This window comes from Larimichthys crocea, chromosome III (genome assembly GCF_000972845.2).
Source record: "Larimichthys crocea isolate SSNF chromosome III, L_crocea_2.0, whole genome shotgun sequence".
Classification (NCBI taxonomy): domain Eukaryota; kingdom Metazoa; phylum Chordata; class Actinopteri; family Sciaenidae; genus Larimichthys; species Larimichthys crocea.
In genome coordinates this window covers 28462911-28486445 of record NC_040013.1, presented here as the reverse complement: position 1 = coordinate 28486445, position 23535 = coordinate 28462911, and the positions used below count along the sequence as shown (strand labels likewise).

Genomic DNA, 23535 nt, shown 5'->3' with positions numbered 1-23535 from the left:
TAGCTCAGACCCCTTTTTCTTTTGTTTCTCTTGGTCTCTATAGTAACATCCAAAACAGGATACGTCCTCAGATAATAAAACAAAAGTGGAGGTTTGGCAGCCAAGAAATCACCGGCAGAAGGAGGGGAAGAGGGGCCGACACACATCCAGAGACCGCGTTGACAGACATGCAACTAGAAGTCCTCGTGTTCTTGCCAAACGGTGTTTTTGTGTTTGAAAAAGGGTTACAGGTCATTCAATCTTGTCTAGACCAAAGCCAATCTGTCTCCAGTTTAAGATCATCATTAATTCAAGACAGGCTAAACAGGCCTGTTGGCACACTGATGACGAGTGAGTGCCTTGTTTGATCTCTCGGTCATTTAAATGTTTGCAATCTTACAACAGATTTGATGTCAAATATCTGTAGAAGGGTCTCATATATATGCAAAAAAACAAAAAATTTGAAGTTGAATAGCTTTATACCGCCGCCAAATCACACGCAAACACACAATAAATTACATCTTTACCACTTGTCGCCCCCACAACAACATGCTGTACTGTACACAGGGCCTACCATTCATTATACAGACACGCACAGTCATAAAGAAGGAACAAGAGCGTGTAACTTAAGTAATTCACTGATGTCACGCAAACAGTGACGGGAAGCCAAATGTTATGTAACCTGGCTGTTAGAGACCGGCTCTCCTGCCAAAACATACAGATGGGGGCATGATGATGTCATTTCAGGATATAGGCACCACAGTCGAGTCACTGCACAGATATTTAGTTATAACCATTCAGGGAGGTTAAACGTAACATTTTCTGATACTATTAGCCTCGAATGAACTGAGAAAAAACACAAACGGTGGTATATTATGTAAAAGAAATGTTTATTTCCATAATGAACACATACAGTACATTATTTTTGAACAACATAAAAAGTGCAATATGCATTCAAACTACAGCAATGTACAGTACAAAAGTTACTGCATACTTAAATATAAAAAGAAAATGGTTACAAAACTGTGAAGTAACCTATTGTGATCATTGTCACGTCAGCGTGACAAAAAGCTTTCAAAACTCGCCGACTGATATGAGCCATAAAAGCCTAACAGCTATGAGCCCGACGACTTCGCTGAGTCTCTTCTTTCGTTCCTCTCCCCAAAAAAAGGTGCAAAAAGATGTGACAGCATTTTTTTTTAAATACATGACATGACGTACATGATTGACATTATGGTTCACACGTTTTTGTACAGCGTCGATGGTGTTTTCAATGTGTCGAGACAGCCAAAGAACTTTGGTCTTTCACATTTTTCAAATTAAAAATAATAATAATAATAAAAAAAGCACAAATGAGTAAAATGTTGGCAACCGCTCGAGGATGGAAAATGTTTGTCTTGTGTCAAAAAGCCTGGGAAAAACCCATCACCTACATTAACTCATTAGACTGCCACAAATCTTCAGTTCCTGTCACACTAGGCGTTTGTATTATGATTTCAAACCATGCAGCGTGACTCCTCACTCGCTCTCTGCTCTCCCAAGAACATTGTAGGGGAATGATGAGGTCAGTAACATTACTCTAATGTTATGTTGGAAGATAGCTTGCTGTGTACCAGTATTCACACATTTTAAAAAAATAAAAGCAGTGCAAAGGAACAACAAACTCCAATTTTTTTGTTCTGTTTGTTGAAAACAGTGAGCAAGCCTCTGGCTAAAAAAAAAAACAAGTCACAACTTCTTCTCTCGTCTCTTTCATCCTCCATTCACTCACACAGACTCGCATACAGTTACGCAGTAATGCATCAACACACTCCTCTGCATTAAAGACCGATTTCCTCACTTTAATTTGACATCAGCAAAATGAACTGCATTAAGCTCGAGCCCGGGGTTCATCTGCGAAAAAAAAAAAAAAAAAGAGCTCCATGAATGCAACATGAGGTAACCATTAATTTTACAACCCTCTAGCATCTAAAACATAAACTGTGCGGTAAACAACTCTACATTTATTAACACTTGGCTTTCTGTCAAGCTCCACTGGAGGGACTCAAGTTTATCAATGTAGGCTACCACTTTGTACCAGACAGGTAAATATAATCTAAGTGCCAATGGATGGACCATAATTTGGTACGCGTCACGTACTGTGAGTGTCTTGTACCGTCTCATCCTGCAGTCTAACACACAGCTCTGTGCCTCTGGTCTCGTAGGTAAGGCACTTGTTTGTCCATGAATCAAACCAACTTAGAGGTGAACTGATGGCTTAACACATTTGTCAGATACAGCAATATGACTTTCATCACCGTGAACAGCAGTTTGAGAAACAATGTGGCAAACGAGAGTGTACACTCCTTATAACAGTTATAACAGTTGGCATTGTTTTTGTTTTTTTTATGTTTTCATTCGTTGAGCTCTCCAGACCCACAGAGTGACGGATGAGGGGGAGTGTGGAGTGTTTATAACCTCCACTTGATGTGTCAGCTTCTGGGCTCACCTAGTAGTGCTCTCTCTGAAGTGTGCAGGTCCTTGCAGGGCCGAGGCTTAGCAGAGGTGGTGGGCGAGTCCCACTCCAGGCCGGTGTCTGGCTCTGGGGACAGCGAGAGGAGCAGTAGTGTCCCTGCGTCCGAGGAGCAGGCTGAACACAGGTCCTCCGAGGAGAAGTTGAGGCTGCCCAACTTGGCCAGCGAGTTGGACCGCTTCAGCCTCGAGGGCACGGTCAGGCCCGCAAGACGCATACGGGTCTCGATCTCCTGCGCCCTCTGACGCACGAGGCCGGGTTTCCCCCTCACGCTGCGCAGACTGTCACTGCTGGAGCTGCGTGTCAGTGTGGAGCCATGAGGCGAGGAGGTGGGTGTGAGCAACCCAGACCCAACCACCCCCAACAAGGCTTCATTGGTCAGTGGCACCACCAGTGGCTCTAACCGCACTTGGCATGGTGTAGAAGATTTAGGGAAGTTCTCGGTGAAGGCAGAGAACTCGTCTTCATCCTCAGCTTGACAGGGGCTCGTTTTGGACCTTTGGCATGCATGCAAAGGCTTCAGAGATTGCAGGCTCTCCTGGGTCAAACCTGAAAGTCTCTCTAGTCTCTCTGCACGCCGGCGGACCAGCCCGGACCTCTGCAACTGCATAAGGGTCTCCTGTTGTTGGCCAATGTAGCAAGCCACAGCAGGCTTGTCTTCCTCCAAATCCATTGTCATCAGCTCGGGGAGAGCATCCGAGGAAGCTGCGCATCTACTCTCCGTCTTTACTTCCGCTAAATCGCCATCGTCTTTTGGCTCTGGTAAATGCGGTGAGTCTCCTGGCTGCTCGTCTCTGTCGAGTGGAGCTGTCGGCGTGGAGGAAGCACAGTTGGCACAGTCACACAAAGGGCCACAGGGGCACAGCAGTACCGCAGATGACACAAGGCCTTCAGGAGAGGTGAGGGACAGTGGGAGTGAAGAACTCAGGACTTGAGGAGGACTGGGGTTAAGGCAAAGCTTAGAGACCAGGGGTGGAGAGTCTTTCTGCTTAGATTTAGCGGTGGAAGCATCAGCTGGAGGGATGATGGAGGAAGCTGTTTCCTAAATAAAGAGAGAAAAGGAAAAAAAAGATCAAACTCAGATTCATGAAATGAATAAATTTAACAGCGTTAATCACGTAATTTAAACTTACATAAAGGTTACGCGGAGTGCTCATGTGGTTGTTATTGTTGGAGTTTTCATTCAGAGTTGCCAGGTCCATCCCGTTACCCTCTGTATCTGCATCCTGTGTTTCCTCTCCTCCACCTCCTTCCCCACCCCCGCCATCATCTGGTTGCATGAGCACCTCCATCTCTGCCTCCTCTTTTTGCACCTCCTCCTCATCCTCCTCCTCCACCGTGCTGAACTCCAGCCTCAGACGCAGCTCCTCCAGGGGCTCAGGTCCCCGAGAGCTCGTTTGGGCGGCGGTTCCCTCTGCCGAAGGCCCAAAGTGAGAGAGCGGCAGACCTTCACGCCCATCGAAGGCCTCATCATCCAGCAGGGCGTCCCGCTCCACGTCTTCGATTTCTATGAAGACTTTTTCCATGCCGAGAAGAGGAGGGCCACGCACGGGCGTAGATGGCTCGCTGTCCAGCGCTGAGTCAGAGAGCCGGCGGAAATAGTAGTTGTTGTAGGCAGGGTCGATCTCCAGTGAGACAGTCCTGCATGGGGAGGGACATGCAGCCCCCTTATCAGACAGCGCCTCCTCACAGCAGGGAGACATCCCTGGCTCTGGAGTTAGGTGGCCTCCCTCCTCGCCTCCACAACACTGAGCCAACCCCTGCTGCCCCTCTGCCATCTCACAGTCTGCGTCTGGATGCCACAGCTTGTTGTGACGCTGTTTACTGGAAACATACAAATACAGTCAAAAAACAGGGAAGACAACTAAAGAAAAAACTGTACACACACACGTAGGCGCTGTACCTCGCATCCAGGATGCCCTCGTACTCAGCCAGCTGTTTCATGAAACCTGGGTTGGGTCGTGTGATGCTCCTCTTCTGTTTGACAAAGTTGTAAGCCTTCTCTAGCGACCAGCCGTACTCCTTCATGGCGTAAGCGATGACTGTGGAGGCGGACCGACTGACACCCATCTTGCAGTGAACTAGACACTTGGAGTGGTTCTTTCTGTGGGCGAGAATTTAGAACAAAATTATAAAAACAAAGAAGAAGCTTTCTCCTAGAGAGTTTAAATACAGCTCATCGTCTTTCTTAGCAGATGGTGATTGTTTCGTTGTTAGGGTACGTTCAGACAAGATCAGGTCTTGTGAATCACAGCAGGGTTATCCGGCAGTGTGTGTAGGCATTGCTGTGGGTGTGACTATTTGTGCTGAAGGTAACCACTGTGAAACAATCGGGAAATAAGTTTTTATTTTGCTGATTAACCAGCTTTATCGAGGCCGGTGCTCCCTCACTTTCATTCACCGTCTATGTTTCTTGACAAATGCTCCTTTTTCGCCATCTCTCTGAAACCATTGTACACAAACCAAATTAAACTTCTTCGTGTTTCTAGTGTAAATTGTGAGCCAGATACAGCCAGACACAGACACGGATAGGGTGTGGCTTAGAGGTAGAAGGGTCGTCCACTGACTCAGGTTGCATTTTGGAAAAAATGGGTGACACACAAACCAAATTAAACTTCTTTGTGTCTCTATTTTGCAACGTAAATTGTGAGTTTTCTTGTGGACACCCCTGGTCTGAATGTTCCCTTATGGAGATGACCTGGTTATTATCAAGTGACTTCAGCTGCATGGTCACATGAGGTTTTACATGGGGGGTTGGGTGGCATGTAGTGGACAGATCCAGGTAAAGAGTGTTTTGAGTGCAAAGAGTGTTTTGTAAGTTAAATCTCTCTCTTAAATCTAAATAAAGAAAGTTACATCGTATTACAAATCTATCTTAACTGGCATGTGAGATGATAAGATGTTGCTAAACTGATACATACGTGAGCATAAACATGTTTTCTGCTCCACTCAGGACTCACTTTGCTTTAACAATGAAGTTGTATGTGTCATTCCAGTGAGCCAGCAGGTCAGTGGCGTCTTCATCGTAGACGCGTATGTTGTGATAACTGAATGTGCCTGGAAAGAAGTTGTCTATCTCCCTGGTAACATTGAGGATATAGCCCACCCTGGGGAGGAAAGATAAAGTTAACTCATCAACAACATTCCTTCTTGCTCAAATCATAATGAAAATGTTTTTTTTGTGCCTGGCTATCTTAGTTCCTCCATAATATAAAAATGAATCACCCCGACTCTTGCAGCTCCTCCAAATTAGATGCATTCCATTCGGATCCCTACAAACAAATGAGGAAAATACTGTTTAGTCTCGGTATATTTTCAAATCTTTGTAAGCTTGTTCTTTCTCCAAAAACAATCATTTCACAGGAAAGCAATCTTCCTCGGGGATGGAGAGAGTTGTTTCATCTCACAGTTATTCACGAGAAACAAAAGATGTTTTGGTGAAGAGTTGTCTCACCAGGTAGACGTGGTCAAAGATTAGAGTAGCTTTGTCCATCTGGCCCAGGATCAGCAGCATCTCATTGTCGATGTACTCTTTGTACTCCTTCAGGTTACAGTTCATGTGTTGTTCCAACTCTGTACGGATCTGCCGAAAAGAAATCATTGGGATGAGCTGTGTGAGTGTAATAGTATATAACATATAATAATTTGTAATATAAAAGAGTATAAATGAGATTCTATTATAAAATCGTATCCAAGAGAAATCTGCAGATAACTTCCATAAAATACAACTGCAAGGTCAATTTGAAAACGAGTTAGAGATCGTTAGAGAATGAAATGTAAATCTAGCCAATGAAAATGAAACCAAGAGAAAGAAATGCAAAACAGTGGGTTATTTCAGTGTGTGTGCTGCTGTTTATTTTACCTGTTTGCAGGTGACGTTCTCGAGGTCCTGGCACGTCATGATGCTTCTGAGTTTGGCTTTAATAAGGCACTCTGTCCTCTCTCTCTCTGAAGGCCTACCAAAGATTAAAATCACATAAAGACCTCAGCACTGAGATGTCAAACTATTTCAACAACAGGTGTAGTAGTGCTTTGTTTTAGTCTTTACATAAGGCGTCTGATTCAAGCTGGTTTGTGTTCACTGACTTGGCAACAAACATGGGCGGCGAGTCTGGCCGTGTGGTCTCCAAGTCCTTCATGGCGTTCCACTCGTTGATGCAGCTCTGGTCTGAGGCGATGCAGCTCTCGTAGTAGCCCATCCAGGTGAGAGCCATGCCTCCAGGGAAGTAGTTATACCTGCGTGACACCTCACATACCTTGTGCAGCACCTGCAGGGCTGACCTAGATGTTGATTTTTTGGAAAGATAAAGTTGTAGATGATTAAACTAACTCTGGTTTTGAGTAAAAAATAATCATATTACTGCGGTGCTAACAATTTGTTAAAGGGTCTATGCACATGCGTCTTCATGTCAGCAGGTGGCAGACTGAAGCAGCGCTGCCTCAACCTGCCTCACTGCAGCAGAGTGGCACATCTGTTCATCAGGAGATTTATTGTGGTGTGTCATGAAGCTGGATTTCTTAGACAGCCACCATGGCTCCAGAGGTTGTTTATTACTCACCACATAGCCTGCACTGACACGGGTTTGAAGACATGAGTCCGACCTGCCGTGTTCACAGTAAAGCCCCTGAGGAGCAAACAAAACAGATGGTCATTCCCTGAGCACCACGTAGCTTATGTGTGTATCATGTTCATCTCATGTGTCAGATGTAGATGCAGTGCTGGGTAAGAAGCAGGGACATATCACAGGGGGGGAAACTCACCCGTCTCCATCCAGATGGATCTTTGCGTCACTCCACAGAGGTAGCACCATCCCGATCGAACAGCTTTTGCTGGCAGAGAAAAAGAAAACAAAAACAAAACAAAATGTGGTTTGCCACATTAAAAACCTCTGTTGCTACAATTCTTATATTATAGCGTAACTCAACGAACAGCTGTGAATCTAAACAAACAGGAAATGGCTGTAAAAAAAACAACAATCTGTGTGCCATTTAGTGCAGGTATTGCAGCTCCAGTTTGAGGCAGAGCTCTGTGGGCGAGTGTTATTTGCATTCATAAATAGAGATTTGAATATTCCAAACAGTTCATATAACATCTACTAGTAACAGCGATCATAAACGGAGCTCTGTTAGCTTTTAAAGGACCAGTGTGTAGGATTTTGTGGCATCTGTTGGTGACTACACCCCTTTCACCTCACCTCCCCCTTCTGAGCATGTAGGAGAAACTATGGTGGCAGTGAAACAAAAATGCAAAAAATCTAGAGCGAGTGTTTGATGTTTCTGAAACACAGCGGTGAAACAGACCCGCTCGCTCTGTAGATATAAAAGATTTTAAGGTGACAAAAACATAACAATTGTTATTTTACATAAATCTGCCAGATTCTGCCCTATTTTACACACTGGTCCATGAACTCTCAAAAGTCACCGATCAAGCCAACGTGATCAGATCATTTTTTATCTCTTTTTGACTTTTTATGTTACATTTTTTCACTTTGGGAATGTAAGGCCTGTGTTGTAGCTCTCTGTCTCTTGTGTATATATAAACGGCTACACCTGCTTTTTGTTGAAAATAGATATGCTCAAATGGGATTTTGTGTTTTTGAGTCCATAATGGTGCAACAGTACGTTAAAGTGAAAAAAACTATTGTCAGGTTTAATGGGGGATGTTGTGTTGAAAGAAAAGATACCAAACATCAGCACTGTAAACGTGTTTTCATATGTTAATAAAAGGAAAAATCTTTCAACTTTCAGAACGACTTTAAAGGGTTAAAGGATCATAAAACCATACACACTCTTACCAGTCTTTGCTGGTAAAGTCGATTCCCAGTAGGATGTTCTCCTCTGTGTCTTGCCGCCCACTGGTGTAGACCACCACCATGTACCGCACACGGTCTGACCATGCACTCTCGAGACGCACCGCCTGGACAGGGTCATTATGTTTAATAGACATGCTGAAATAAACATAAAACCCTTTTTGGGGGGTTTGGACCCACACTTTAATCACATTCATCTAATGTGGCAAGCGCAAAACTCGTTTGTACAGCATCAAATGCCCCAGAGATGTGAAGTGACCCTCCTGCTAAAATCTGTCTCAGCTGGACATGCAAAGAAAACTGGAGTACAAATTTGATGTAATAGGGTAACTGAGTCCTCAGGATGTGTGAGCACACAGAGCTGGTAAACATAAAACGAAATAACTCAACTTCACACTAATGCATACAGACACACACACACACAAACACCATGGAAACATTTGGTAATGCTCTCCTGAGTGTGTTCAAATCGGCTCTCATGAGCTCGTAATTACAGAGAAAAAAATAAGCGTCTTAAGTACACAATAAAATGCATTCTGGAGGGTTTGCTATGCCAGAGTGTTAGTCACTGCCCTGTACTGTATGTGTGTGTGTGTCTGTGTGTGTGTGTGTGTGTGCGTATGTTTTTGTTTTGATGTATGCGTGTACTTATGTCATCTCTCACCAGTTTGATTCTGTCCTCCGAGCGAAGAATGTTTATCATCACCTGCAAGTGTTGAGGTAAGTCACCTGTCGAAGGAGATCATAAAGAAAAATTGATCCATGACCTTTGGCTGTTCTGCGTCAGCGATTAAAAATGTATCTCGTCATACAAACGGACACATTTTGACTTGAAAGAGAGGATCAAAAGAACACTGAGAATAATAATGAGAGCATAATGCATGCTGGGGACATCATGCGTTTATTTAATTAAAGGAACTGCTGCAGCCACGTGAAGTTACACTGCTCCCTAGTGTTTAACACGTAGAACATTCTTCATCGGCTGTTCACTGAAGAGAAATTCATTCTTCCATCTTCTTTGCTCGTTTTACACCACGGTCTGATGTCAAACATGTCAGTGATGCTGGATAATAAAAACAGGGTGCAGGGATTGACCAACAGCAGTTCAAAGGTAGCAGCTGACAGAGAGCTTTGTCGTCACCGACTTCTTTACAACACTTATAACTCAGCATACTGCATCCATGTTTTTGGATGAAGGTTTGAAAAGTCCATACATTTCCTAACAAACCTACAAAATTCAGATATTGATTGATACATGATACATCAGCCACCAACCACTCCTCCTAAATTTACTGACTAAAATTATCCTTGCAGCAGAGAAAGAAATAATGAAACATACTGTATGTTTCACAGACAGGTGATGGTGTTCAAAATTATGCACATTAATCCAGAAAACTTAATTCAAACTGTAGTAAACTGCAGTAAAATCTGTAGTCTGACGATTATCGTTCTGACAAAACTTCAAAATGTAGTACCATACGTTGAAAGTATATAACCTTAACAATAAAAGGTTTCAAATATAGCTTTAATTGGGGAACGTGCATGTAGAAACTGTCACAAGGGAACTGAAAATGTAAGAAAACATGAACATGTTTGCCTGCTAAAGCTCATAAACATTACAAGTTCACTGTCTGTAGTCGCAGGAAGAAAAGTCTGGTAAAAACACTTTGTGTGTGTTTTTGATGGTTTTGATGGATCCAAGTGGATCAAACTGTTTAAAGAGTCAAACGAGTTCATGGGCTCGGTGGCAGCCAAGTTGGCATCTGTTCTGAATAACAACAGCTGCGAGATACACAGAAACATAAATATATCTACAGACTATTATGTATCATGTGTCCATGTTGATGTAAGAGGTTCAACCTAGTTGAGTCAAGATCCTTGACTGACACCATACTGACTTTCAGCTTTATAAGCTGCAGTTTAGTCCGTGTACGTGAGAATTCATTGATTCCTGCAGAGTGAAACAGCTTAGTTGAGGAGTAAGCATTCATTCAGTAGCGTCACGTCAGAAGATCTCTGAATCCTGCTTAAGTCACCTCATTATCTTTTTTTATTTTGAAGGTCACAGTCACTTGGAAATCTGACAACTAATCTCGGGCCAAATGTGTTTTTTTAGAACAAAGCAGGAACAGCAAATATGTGGGTTACCTGACAAAGTGGCTGGTAGAGTGGACAAAGCTGCCAACCATGGCCGTGACTTGCCAAATGGCCTTGGCAACATTTTGGCTTTTGGCTGGTGCTGATTTCCCATCATGCCAGTGAAGTGTCAGGTCAGTGTTGTGTCTTTAAGCAATAGATGTTTCCATTGGTGACTTTTAAAGCTGACACTGGCCAGTTTATTGTTCAGTCCGACAGATAAAATAAACACAACACCACACATCTTCACATGTACTGTAAATCACCTGGTAAAAGTTGGTCACTGGGACACGATAAACACAAAACTGGAGACTGGAGACACGTTTTTTTTGTCCTGTTGGATGCCAAAAACTGTTCCACCCTTATCTAAATTTCTTTGAAAACTTTGATAGTTGTTAAGTTGCTTCTTTACGTTCATCTTACGCAGCCTTTACTTAGTAAAGCACCAGGAGGGCACACCAGGTAACACAAACAATACCGGCCTCCTTTCAACATGAACAGAAGTTTTACTCTCAGTGCTACCATGCGCTGGATTTAAGCACTAATCTGCCTAAGCTATACGTCTGGAACACGCTTATCAACGAGGCAGCAGCCGCTGCCATCCTCCTCCTCGCCTCAAACCAAGCCACAAACATCTGCTGCAGTTTTAAGGAGAGCCGCACATTAACTCATTATAGAAATAACCTGGACAAGAAGTCTGACACGAGGAGATTAAAGACATCAAACCTGCAGTTTGGGTAACGATGAGGATAACAAGGTGTGCTTTTTTTGGGGGTGTCGTGCCTGTCGTGTTTCTCACCTGCATGTTTGTGGTGAGGATGTGCTTTCTGACCCTGGTGACTGCTTCCCTGCTGCAGGAAGAGGGCAGCACCCTTCACCATGAAGAAGCTCTCACTCAGGCTGCAAAAAAACAAAAACGGGACAGAGGCGTTAAAAGCATCGAAACATAGACACTATATGCTCAGCTTGTTCGCTGGACAGCGAGGCACAAGACAAGGACAGGGCAGTTGAGTTCAGTAGACACAGCCAACATGATGAGCATAAATCATGGCAGCCTGCTGCCGGTGATTTACCTCAACAGTTGAGTGGAAAACCCTAAGCTGCCACGTTACAGACGTAGACCTCAGGCCTGCAGCAGCAGTCATGAATCAAGCTGCGATCCTCAATGCTTATCTGTCCTTTTTCTGCTGCATGGGCTGCACTCAGGTTTAACTTGTCAGGTCTCTGCTGCCTCGTTGTAATGCAACACAAATCCCAAATAATAAACCTAAATGCAGTCGTTTGTGATGCTTTGATGATGACAGAAAAGGCCACAATTACCAGTTCACACCTACCTGTGAAAAAAGACTTTTTAGGTTAGGTTTTGGAGCTGTCGACAGATGACATAAGTACTGCAATAAAAAAAAAGAAGTGAGGTGTTTTCTCCGGGCTGAATTCAATCATTCCACTTCACTGCAAAACAATGCGAGCACATTCATAAATCTACCTGGCAGCAGGGAGGAACACATGCACTATGTACTGCGTGTGCGCAGTCTGGCAAACCTCCTCAACTCCAAACAGGTACTACAGACGAACCTGTCTCAAAATACAGCAAGAACATCAACGTATTGGTGCAGTAAGTATAATGTCAGCTAAAAGGAGCAGTACTTTTTATATGCACACATCCCCTAGATGTGGCTTTGGTGTAGAAGTCCTTCATCTAAACGACACCGCTTTCACAATAGCACTTTTATTTCCAGCTCTGTAGCTCCGCTCTCTCTCTCTGATCAGACTTTCAAAAACCCACATACAGAAGACCAGGCCGGGGCCAAACAGATGATTTTGTGGGAACAATGGACTTCGTTTTGTGCACCTCACAATAAATTCCCTCCGCCCCCAGCGCCGCAGAAAAAGTTCCACAGTGACAAAGCATGGGGGTGGACACTTCTCAACAAGAGCTTTTGTGTCACTTTGGTGGATTTTCTTTTCAGTCTGTTCTCTGTTTGAGATTTATGATGTTGTCAGGAGGGTCTACTGTCAGGCAACGATGGATAATATGAGGCGAAAGTGGCAAGACCAAGAGCTTTGTTACTCCTCGGTAATGTGTACAAATGTACTCTGCTGCTCAGTCAATCGCTGCTGGGCTTTAAGTCCACAGGTCCTAGCCTGTGATACCTGATAACTTCCCAAAGAAAAGGGTGCACTTTGGTGAAATTTGAGCATGTGTGAAACTTGTCCTCACGTGTAAATCAAGCACTGTCCCACTGATTTGCAGGCTGTACTCAGACATCCTAATTAAACAGCCCTACTGTCTCTTGCCTTGCGGCACCCTGCTATCAGCTTCCCCACAAATACTGGAGCTAAAAATACATCTGGTATCAAAGCAAACAATGACGATGACAGAAAAGCTTGCCGGATAGCCGCGATGAGTCCCCATGATTACAACCTACGGCACCTATAGCTCCTTTAAAGACAGGAAGAAAGCCAGCATTCGTGCCGTGATTCATGCAGCGCTTCATCTCAGCTACCGGTGCATGATAACTTATTTTGACTGAGGTCCATTATCTCATATCAGCTACACATGTTCAGTGATTGATTCAGTTTGCTGCCCTCAGATGACACCATGGTATCTGTTGCCAAATGACCCAGAAAACATCCAAACTCTGAAACTAATAATTCAAAAGTTACAATTAAATATAATATTTAGAAAAAACATAATCACAGAGCGTAGAATCAGGTGTTTGATCAGTGAAGGACCTTGTTCCCACTAGTTCAAACCCCATTTTGAAAGATTAACTAGTGGTAGCTTAACTTACATGCGGTTTATCTCACTCTGGGTCAACACGGCGTTCTCCACAAAATACGGTAGCATCTTCATCATTGCCTCTTGAAGGGGATCTACGACCAGATGCATCGTGTTGACCTGAATGAAACCCAGGCCCACTCCGCCACCGCAAACTACCTCTTCTTCATCAGCCTCCAGGAACAGAAGAACGACGGCTTCACGTCCCAGACCACAGCTTCTGAGTGACAGACTGACTGACAGCCTGCTCTCTTCTGTGCTCTTCAGTGAAGAAGTGCCCTCTGTTCAAATGCCACACCCTCTTGTTTCCTCCTCCTCCTTCTCCTCCACCTCCTCCCTCATCTGAGCGTCTCTATGTGTGAGCGCGAGTTAGACTCCTGCCCGGAGCAACGTGCTGCAGTCTCCTCCCGCTGCCTCAGGCAAACACAACGGCGCTTGCCTCCGCCGTCTGTTTTGTCTGCTGAGTCACACTCTTTTACAGTATACTGTAAGCTACATGTTCACATCAGTAAGAAAGAAAGAGAGCAAGTTTCCCTCTTTAATTCAGGATGAAGTACAAGAGACACAATGATGACTACAGAGCAGATCCAGCAGGATTCAAGAGATAGATTTCCTCTTCCTGCAGCATGGACTTTGATTCTTTATTTTCCTAATCCATCAGGTCTGACACTTTACAAAGCGAACAACAGATTTCCTCTTTAGCGAATGCAAAACAAGTCCAGGATCTTGTGTTGCTGTCCAACAGAAACCACCCCTCCAAAAAACCCAAAACTCTCTGAGGGGAAAATCACAAGACCGCTTACTCAATTGGAGTAAGAAAAAAAAAGGCAGATTTTTGGCCAAAACTTCCTAATGGGATGTCTCCATGTGCATGCCACCTTAAGGGTCGACAGAATCCAAGGTAGTGCCTCCAGGGAGCTTAACACATGGGCCAAGCATTGGTGGAAAAGGGCAGTGAGAACAGGCAAGCTCCCAAAACTCCCAAATCTCATTATACCCAGGCTTATAAGGGAGGGATTATCTTGTCTCTCTCCTTCAAGTGGCCAGCACTTGCTGTCACTCACTCACACACACACAATGCATTAGATTATTAGAGAGTACAACGTCTAATGCATCTTCAACGACAGTGGATAATCTTCTCAGGCGCTTGGAAGGAAAGTAAAATACAGAAATGAAATATAATCATCCAATCGAAGTCCAAAAGAAGTCTGCAGATTAGTCTTTTTTGGGGGTTGAAAGCTAACTTTCTTTCTCACTTTCTCTGACACTAACACAATGACGTGGTATGACTGTTAATCTAGAAGTCTTTGCTGACAGACAGATAACCAGATAGCCGTCCTATTCTCCTCCACAAACGTCTGTAACACCTGGTCACTGGCAGACACTGTACTCTGCGAGCTGACGTAGGTTCAGTCCTGTTCCAGGTGGAAACTAGGACGGCTAAATGTATCAGGTGCATGTCGAAGTGGAGGGACCTGATTGGATCCTCTATAGATGAGGTGAAGCTTACACGAATGATGGCATGTCACAGAGTTAAAGGTATGGTTTGTTGCTGTGGCAGTAGCCAGATGGATGACTGAATGGGACCAAACAAGACCAGATGTCTCCTAAGCCACTGCTCTGAATCAGCAGGTGTACTCATGTGTGAGAGCGGTTGGATTAAACAAGAGGACTCACTACAAAAAGGCTCACACGGAGGCAGTAACCAGGCTGGTTTATTCATGGAGTGTTTTCCACACACCAGTACAATGAGGAAAAAAAAAGGCCTCCTCTTGGGGCTGCCAGTTGCATAATGCTGGCATTTTCTCACTTACACCACTGAAAGGGGGTAGATGGAGAGAAGGGGGAGCGGGGAAGGGAGGAACAAACCTCCTCAGGTGTCAGTGGAGTCATGGAGGGCCTGAAAACAATAAAGACCCAGAGATAGTACTTCTGCTGTAGTTTGTCTATGCCTATGTGTCTATCCACGTCCAAATCCACAGAGATTTTGACCTATTTAAAGCAACTAACTTCTCTATCATAAAATACCGATGCTACACTGATGTATAATCAGATGAACGGTGTGTCACAACTATTTCACTTATTTTGATGAAACTGGATCATATTTAATGGAGAAAATTCGCCCTCAACTCTCGGGTGTCTTTATGGAGTTTCATGATGGACTGCTGTGAACTGTAGCTGCTGTTAGCTAATGTTAGTTCAGTTTGTTAGTTGGGCGAGCCGTACTGTGAGCTCAGAGCACCGGGGGAGTGTTAGTGCCTGTACCACAGGTGTTTTGGACCACCAGGAAGAAGAGGTTTTCAAGCCTGTGCCATGAGGGAATTTTGACTGGGAGCAGCGCAGGTGTCATGCCAGAACAGGAGCTGGGCAAGGGTGCAATATAACCAGGCTCAGCAGCCTCTATGGACATAATGACAAAAGTAAAAAAAAAAAAGACCGAAGGGGAAGTTGATGGAGTAAGCAAGAAGCTGTCGGACAAAAGTAAATGCGGGACTGACTTTTAGTCGTTGGCGAGAGCGTCGTGAAATAAAAGGCTGAAAGACAGACTCCGAGCTGGGCTTTACCACAGTGGTACTGCACTCTGACACTGGTGGTGCTAAATCACAAATATACCAATTTCTGTGCAATGTTGCTTGACGTTAAGTGAGAAATTGTTGCGGCGAGTTTACTTTTTAAGCTATTAACATTCTGATGCTGAATCCCTCCGAGCACTTCACCCCACATCTTAATGCAAACACACATTTTTATCCAGTTGTGCTTCTCGCACAAGGTGGTAAGATGAAATCATTCCTTGGTTCAGTGCCACGGACACCTGCACAATGTTTTTGTTGGCCTCCATCAACACCTTTGGGCGTTATCAAAGTCAGGAACAGCAAGAACAAGAACTCCCACTTGGCAGAGGTATAGCTGTCAGTCAACAGATGTAACTCTCTATTTAGTGTACTAGATCAGTACAACCTGATCTTAAGAGTCAAATAAATATCAGCTTAATATGCCATAATGTTATAAAACATGAATTTACTGGCAATTTCATTACATAATGCGGCTTACAAGCCTGAAGAAATGGGAACCATCTAGAAACAAGACAGGACTCGCATCATGCACAGATCATCCTCACATACATGCATTGCTTAAGGACACTGCATAGCACTCTAAGAATGACATATTTGATTATATATCTGCTTAAAGAAAATGTTCCTCTTGTTCACAGATTATCCAAAGTGAAGTTGCCAGAAACCACAAAGAGAAAAGTCACTAAAATAAAAACAGAAAATCAGAAGAATCTGTCACATACAGACCTATTTGTCATCCTTATCACCGTCTTGACAAGTCAATATTATACGTGGCACCAAAAGACATGCACGCTCTTACAAAAGCTTTTGTATTGATCTGCTCTGAACTGAAATTAAATCTCTCAAGTCAACAGCTTTGCTGCCGTCAAGTTACAATAAGCTGTTTGTTATCGAATTTAGCACAGTTCAGCTGAATTTTAGGAATGCATGTTTCCAAATCTGAATTTTTACGAACAGAACACGCAGTTTTAACAACCTGACACCTAAAGAGAAGATGCAAAACAAAAGGAGAAGAATGTATGGGTGCTTTTTTACACCACAGTCATTATGTAGTCGTTACATTTTAGAGGGTTTATCAGTTAATAAGTCATTGTAGATTGTAGGTATTTGGAAGATAGCATTCAGAAAGACACTTTTAAGTATGCAGAAAATGTTCTAAATCTGAGAGACATTACATCATATTGAGTTTAAACTGCCCAAACAAATTACATAATAAAAGAGCAAAGTCAAAATGATATCATGGTGCCTCAGGGCGTTCAGGTTTTGACAGAAAACTCAGCTTTATCAGGTTTTAACACGACTGAATCACTCTGCACTTAATCTCTTATCCAAAGATAATAAAAGCATACATACTAGAGCTGCGACTATTTCCATAATCAAATTCACCAAACACAAGTTACTGGAGCCATGTGGTTTTTATTGAAATAATTCAATAATAGTCATGGGAGTTTTTGCTTAAACACAGCTGGCAGAGGAATGAGAAAATATTGTGACTTGTAAGATTTATCCTTGTAAATTAACATTTTATGTGTATGCTCGATGGAGTGAAACAGCAGCTGACTAGCCCTGTCTAGTCGAATAGTCAAAACAATTACCTCCTATGTCGTCTCCTCAACACTTTTCCTTGACCTCGATGGAAAACCGCAAGGAAAGATGTGAAGGAGAATTCATAAGGAGAAGACGGCTGCACAGACTGTCGTTACGTGACAGCGGATGTTATTGGCGCGTCTGTGGTAAAACTACAATGTTCAGAAGATGGACTTGAAATCTGAGATACTTCTCCCTGTGTATGCTCCACTCATATTAAGTCATGGCAAAAGATGGATGATTAATAAGCAACATTAACTTACATGATGATCAGCAGGGACACTGTTAGAGAGGGTAGAGACCGTCACACTAAATGCGATATTCATGTTTTATATATTACTTATAGCCCAGTTATTACCAACAATTTACAACAACGTTAGAAAGTTTTTTACTACAGCAGACTGAACACTTCTTTGTGTGAACGCAGCTCCACAGTCAACAACAACAGAACGAATGCAGAGAACTGCAGGAGATGAAGACGAACGACTCCTGGTCAGTTCATCAGAGTTTATAAGAATGCAGCACAGTGAGGACAGAGCAGGTTTCATAGAGGAGACGACTGCCTGTCTGCCTGTCTGTCTGTCTGTACTGATGAACTATAGACCTGATGCGTTTTTACATCACGTCATCACGTCGCTCCAGGTTTCAGACACTCTCTCTCTGCTGCAGTCTGCATCACACTTTTCAAATGAACTGATGTTTTCTTTTATGACCAAACGGTGTGTTGTTTTTAAGAAATTGCAGGTCGACACTATCTTCTTTCCTTTCATTATCTTGGCTGCTACTTAAATAGCTCTGTGTCATTTTATTCAGTTAGGGACCTCCCTAAACAAAAAAGACTATTCAACCACACCTCAGGACCGTATCTTTTGTTGGGTGACACAGTATTCAATGTGTTAATTTGACTGGAAACAGCATTTAAAGAAGTGTAAATATTTATCCTATAATCAGCAGGTATTTGGTGTTTCTGACTTAAAGAAGTGCCAAGATTATAATCAGCTTTCTGTCAATACTACGCGGTGTGTGCACTCTGTGGAAAAGCTAAGTGACTCAACAGTTCAAAAACAAGTTCATCGATCTGAGTGCTGACAACACACCTGTCAAAATATTACTCGACTACTGAGAATAACAGATTTTACAGTTGGTTATTAGGAATTGATGAGTCTGCCAACAAGGCAGACAGACAGGTGTTTTTATTACACCGACGCTGAGTCGTCCTCACTTGTTGATGCCAGCTTGTCTGCCGCCACTCCAGATTTCACTCAGTGACTCAAAGACAGACGCTGCCGATCAGTCAACAACTCCTGTGTATAAAATTTGACCTGCTGTGCCATATACCACACAACTGAAGGGCTAAACTAAACTCAGAGTGAACTTACCTCTGATTTATTCGCCGTTCATCTTCACTCCCAAAGTCCTGCAATATGAATAAGGGAAAAGATTAATACCACATAGCATTTGTAGCACAAATAGCCCAAGAATGACACTTAAATAGAGGCCACAGGTTTTATAAGCTTTGAGATACTAAATATAAATATTGGTATACTTTTTATTTCAGTTACCACTACTCTTCGTCATTGAATGGTCTGTGAAACAAGCTGTTTAATTGTGTTATGACAATGGTATAAAACCTTTTTTATTCCAGGACACTCAGTCAACGCTTGCCTGCAAACATCGGTGTAATCACTGCAGGTGTGTGTTATATGCATTTAACAGCATTCACACCACCTGGAGGAGCTCGTGAAACACGGAGGGAGCAGACATGACTTGAAAGTTCATCGACATTATGAAGGGAGCGTATGAAACTAGTGTGGCTGCACGGAGGAAGGCACCGTCTGCAACAAATTACATGACATGCAGTTACATGACAAGGGTATAATGGAGGCTGTGTGAAAACATTGTTCAGCTGTTCAGGAATCGAAGTTAACAAACCTGCCTTATTTGCCTGAAGAAGACACACCACGTTTAGCATAATTTACTGCGTACTGAGGCGGCACCGTGGTGCAGTGGTTAGCACTGTCGCCTCACAGCAAAAAGCTTGCTACCTGCCAGAGAGCATAACACCTGTTGTAAAGTTTGGTGGAGGACGATGAGGGTCTGTTTTCAGGGGTCTTCAAACTGCAACCTGTTTATGGAAAGCCCTGACCTCAACCCCACTGAACACCTTGTGCGCAAGGCCTTCCCATCCCGCAACAGTGCCCAAATAGTGTGGCTGTTATAGTCCTGTTAAGTCCATATTAAATCTCATGGTTTTAGAATAGGATGTCCAGGAAGCTAGATGTGATGGCCAGCCTCCTGGATCCTGGTTCGAACCTCAGCTCGGGCCTTTCTGTGTGGTCTGCATGTCTGCGTGGGTTCTCTCCAGATAAGACAGATAGTCATTACTTAATTCTTAATAGGTTGATTGGCCCTTAGTTGTGAATGGTTGCTTGTCTCTATGTGCCCTGATGAGCTGGTGGTTTGTCCACAGTGTAACCCGCCTCTCGCCCTAAGTCAGCTGGGATAGGCTTCAGCCCCACCATGATCCTGATGAGGATTAGATTAGCGGTTACAGAAAATGGATGGATAGATGCCAGGCAGTAAGAGAGGACGACATTTACATTTAGTCATTTAAGTGACGCTTTTATCCAAAGCGACTTACAAAAGAAAGAGACAATCACAGTAAAGTGTGACCAGGACATGTTAGTGCAGCAATAAGCACTGGAGGCCTAGATTTAGCATGTCTAGTTGTTGGAAGTGCTGGAGAGGAGGTCCCCTCTAAAGAGATGGACCTTCAGGAGTGTTTTAAAGGCTGATCTGGTAGGAACTGGTAGGATGTTCCACCAACGGGGAACAACAGATAAGAAGAGTCTGGATTGCCGGGTGGCAGAGCCAGCATAAGGGCATTCAAGTAGGTGGGTGCAGAACCGGAGACTGCAGGTAGCCAGTGGAGCTCGATGAACAGCTGGGTAACATGTGACCTTTTGGGGTTGATTGAAAAACCCAGGCGTGCCGCCGCGTTCTGGATCAGCTGAAAGGGTTTCACTGTGTAGACTGGGCGGCCCATCGGGAGTGCGTTACGGTAATCGAGTCGTGAGATGACCACAGCCTGTATCAGGAGTTGGGTGGCATAGTGAGTCAAGTAAGGTATGTTGTGAAGTGTGAGATGAATCCTAAATACTAAATACTGAAATATAGTCTCAGTCATTTAGGAATAAACTCCAGGTTGTGACTTGATTAATAACCTACATGTTCACACGTAAAAAACAGAATTTAAAGGTCATTGAAAGAAATTATGCAAACAGTTTAAGGTCATGTTTTTCCACTGTCAGGGATTTAAACCTACAGTTTACAGCTGCAGCGAGGCCACTATACCCAGCAGGGAAAAAATAGAAATGCTATGACACACTACATGTACCAAAAATCTGCAAAGGGAGCATGTAACACTGCAACTTTCCATCGCTGTGTATTGAGGTGAAATAATCTCACACCTCGACTGGCTTGTGTCAGCATCTATTAAATCTGTTTACCTCTGCTCTCTCTCTCTCTCTTCCTCCATTTCCTACAGTAGTACTCCACCAACGCCACCACCACCACCACCACCACCGCACCCACCCCTCATGAGTAGATGACATCATAGCTGCAGCAGCTTCCTGCCAGCTTTATCTGTCACACCTCAACACGCAAAACAACCGAGCTACGGGGGGACGAATCTCAAGCTCCTGCACCTGCATGACTTTAGCGAGGCGTGATTTTTTGCGCAACCCAACTTTGTGTCGTGTCAAAGCTTGAAACACTGACAGCTGTAAATACCTTGTTATAGATGTCTGATGTGGTTTTTATACAGCTGGTAGTGAGCGCCCTCCTCTGGCACTGAAGATGTGTCTGTACTTAAAAATATGAAGTTATCTTTGAATGATTACAGTCATAGAGGTAATTATAATCACCTTTCTTTGCTGTGAGTTACCTGAAAACAACACAACACTGCTCTGCTTTCAAGAAGTGCAGGCATACCTCCCCTCCTCCTCACATACAGCTCTATACCTGTCTGTAAATCTCATATATTCCTATAAATAACTCACTTTAAGGACAGCACAATGACATAAACAATGTAAACACATTCTGTCTCATTTATTACCTCTTAATATGAAGCTAACCAGGACTAAAACATCCAAATCTCACATTTAATATAAAGTAAATCGATGTGCTCGGACTGCATGAGTGCTGCTTTTTTTGTTTAACTTTGTTAAAATCTGTTAAATCTGTAAAATCTGTTATTTAAAGGATGAATTGTTGCAATGTCACATCATAACCTGCTAACGTTAGCCACCAGCTTATATCATTCATAAGGCATAGGCACACTCAAAGCTAAAACAAGTTAAATAACACCACATTTAACTAGTGGGACTGTTTTTTTATTTCATTTTATTGGTTAATTACATTTTAAAAGTGATAAATATGTAAAGATGTGTGTGGTTGAACCGGTGATATCTGGTTACCAGTAGCGACAGTTAGCAGCCGTTAGCTACACCGAGCTAACCTAACGGTGCTAATGTAGCTTCAGCCACCGGCCGCTGCTCCGCGGCTTCACTCAGCACCTCAGTCCCCCCCATCCATCACCACCACCCGCCTTTTCCCACTCACCTCTCCCGCCGTCGTGGTTGCTGTGCTGGCGGTGGATGCAGCGCTCGGGGTCGGGGACCGCTGCAGAGTAACCAACGCCATGGTGGCTGGAGGAAGCTGAAGATGCACCGGCCGGCCGCTGGGCCCTGGTGAGGAGGAGCTGCTGCTGCTGCTGCTGCTGCGGCTAGTAGCTGCCGGGCTAAACGGTGCATACAACTGATGGATGGACGGGTGGAGGGATGGATGGAGGGAGGGACTCACTATCCTTCATGCAGCAGGGCTGTCTGTGCAGGAAGTGCTGCTGCCTTCAAGGCCCCGTCCATCCTCATGGATGTAATTATATAGTAATAAAACAATAATTACTAACAGGGAATGTAAAGTGATTTGTACACAACTTAAATTAAATGTATTATTATTATTATTAAGATAAGATAGACTTTAATGGTCGCACAACAGGGAAATTCACTACAGCTGCTCACATGCACAAGGTGGATTAGAAATTACTGATTGATTGAAGTGTTTACTTCGAATATGCAAACAAAAATAAAAAGAAAGTAAGGCAAAACATTTAAACATAGAAATACATATTCGAAAAAAAAGGAGTGAGAAGAAGAGTAACTTGTAAACTCCCACCCCTTCTCTTTAAATAATGAATGACAATACCAAGCTTTTCTTGCAACTTGTTTAGATATGCCTGATACTTATATATACATAAAATATATTCCTGACTTTGTATTAAAAAAAACAAAAACAAATACACACATACACGAAGAGAAACAATTAAAAAAACAAAAACAATTCATAAATACTACTCATGAAAAAGACATATATAAATATAAAGTTATATTCCCTATAAACACCTTTCAAGTATACAAATATGCATGTTGGATCATGTGTATTATGCACATATATGTCTACACTGTTAAAGCCCATATAGTTAGAAATAATTTTGTCACATTCCTATTTCTATTCCTGTTCATACACACATTTTCACTGGGATATGTTTCTGAAGAAATTGATCAATAAAGGTTTTTAGAAGATACACTTTATCTATCAAGAATAAATCACACTGTCACAATCAATTCATGAGAGCAGTTGGTGCGAGTCGTGTATAAATGTCCATATCCAAAGATCAGCTGTCACAGAATGAGTCTCCTCTCCCTTGTTGTATATTAAAATATATTGAAAATTATAATATTTATTTATCTCTCCATAAACTAAAGAACTCATATGCATAACTACACACAGTGCTACTCTCTTTATCTTTTGCTTACGTGATGATATTTGAATTATTTTTATCTAGTTTTATATCTTATGTTACTTTTATTATTTTGTATTTTTTGTTAACCACTAAAGGTGCCATATAAATAAAGTTATTATTACTTACACGTGAAAACTTGCAGTAAACAGAGTCAGTGCATGCATAGATAGATAGATAGATAGATAGATAGATAGATAGATAGATAGATAGATAGATAGATAGATAGATAGATAGATAGATAGGTTTGTAAAGTTCATGTGAGGTAAAATTGCTCTGTCTTGGCACATGGAGCA

At 42.9% G+C, this 23535-nt stretch overlaps 1 protein-coding gene across 3 annotated transcripts; it reads right to left on the bottom strand.

The window, feature by feature from the left end:
• Positions 1-1168: 1168 nt before the first annotated feature.
• ssh1a (slingshot protein phosphatase 1a) lies at positions 1169-22287 on the bottom strand. 3 transcript variants are annotated; one of them, XR_003461435.1, is made up of 16 exons: positions 22003-22286; positions 18759-18796; positions 11237-11337; positions 8966-9030; positions 8287-8408; positions 7253-7321; positions 7051-7116; positions 6578-6772; positions 6354-6447; positions 5946-6074; positions 5717-5763; positions 5452-5598; positions 4395-4595; positions 3625-4315; positions 2119-3533; positions 1169-1872 (listed from the first exon to the last, which is right to left on the bottom strand). XR_003461435.1 is itself a non-coding variant. In XM_019275880.2 (16 exons), exons 1-16 carry the CDS (start codon positions 22081-22083, stop codon positions 1850-1852), a joined length of 3135 nt encoding a protein of 1044 aa, XP_019131425.2. In that variant the 5' UTR covers positions 22084-22287; the 3' UTR covers positions 1169-1849. The 3 variants fall into 3 exon arrangements, 2 of the variants coding, with proteins under 2 accessions (XP_019131425.2, XP_019131430.2); XM_019275880.2 differs by having other exon boundaries at positions 2468-3533; positions 22003-22287; XM_019275885.2 differs by lacking the exons at positions 18759-18796; positions 22003-22286 and adding an exon at positions 13233-13490 and having other exon boundaries at positions 2468-3533.
• Positions 22288-23535: the final 1248 nt, after the last annotated feature.

Coding starts and splice junctions, on each gene's coding strand:
- ssh1a (XM_019275880.2), bottom strand. CDS start 22,083: ATGGCGTTGGTTACTCTGCAGCGGTCCCCGACCCCGAGCGCTGCATCC. Junction 7,322..8,286: donor GACTTTACCAGCAAAGACTG/GTAAGAGTGTGT, acceptor TTTCTCTGCCAG/CAAAAGCTGTTCGATCGGGA. Junction 1,873..2,467: donor TTCAGAGAGAGCACTACTAG/GTGAGCCCAGAA, acceptor TTTTTTTCGCAG/ATGAACCCCGGGCTCGAGCT.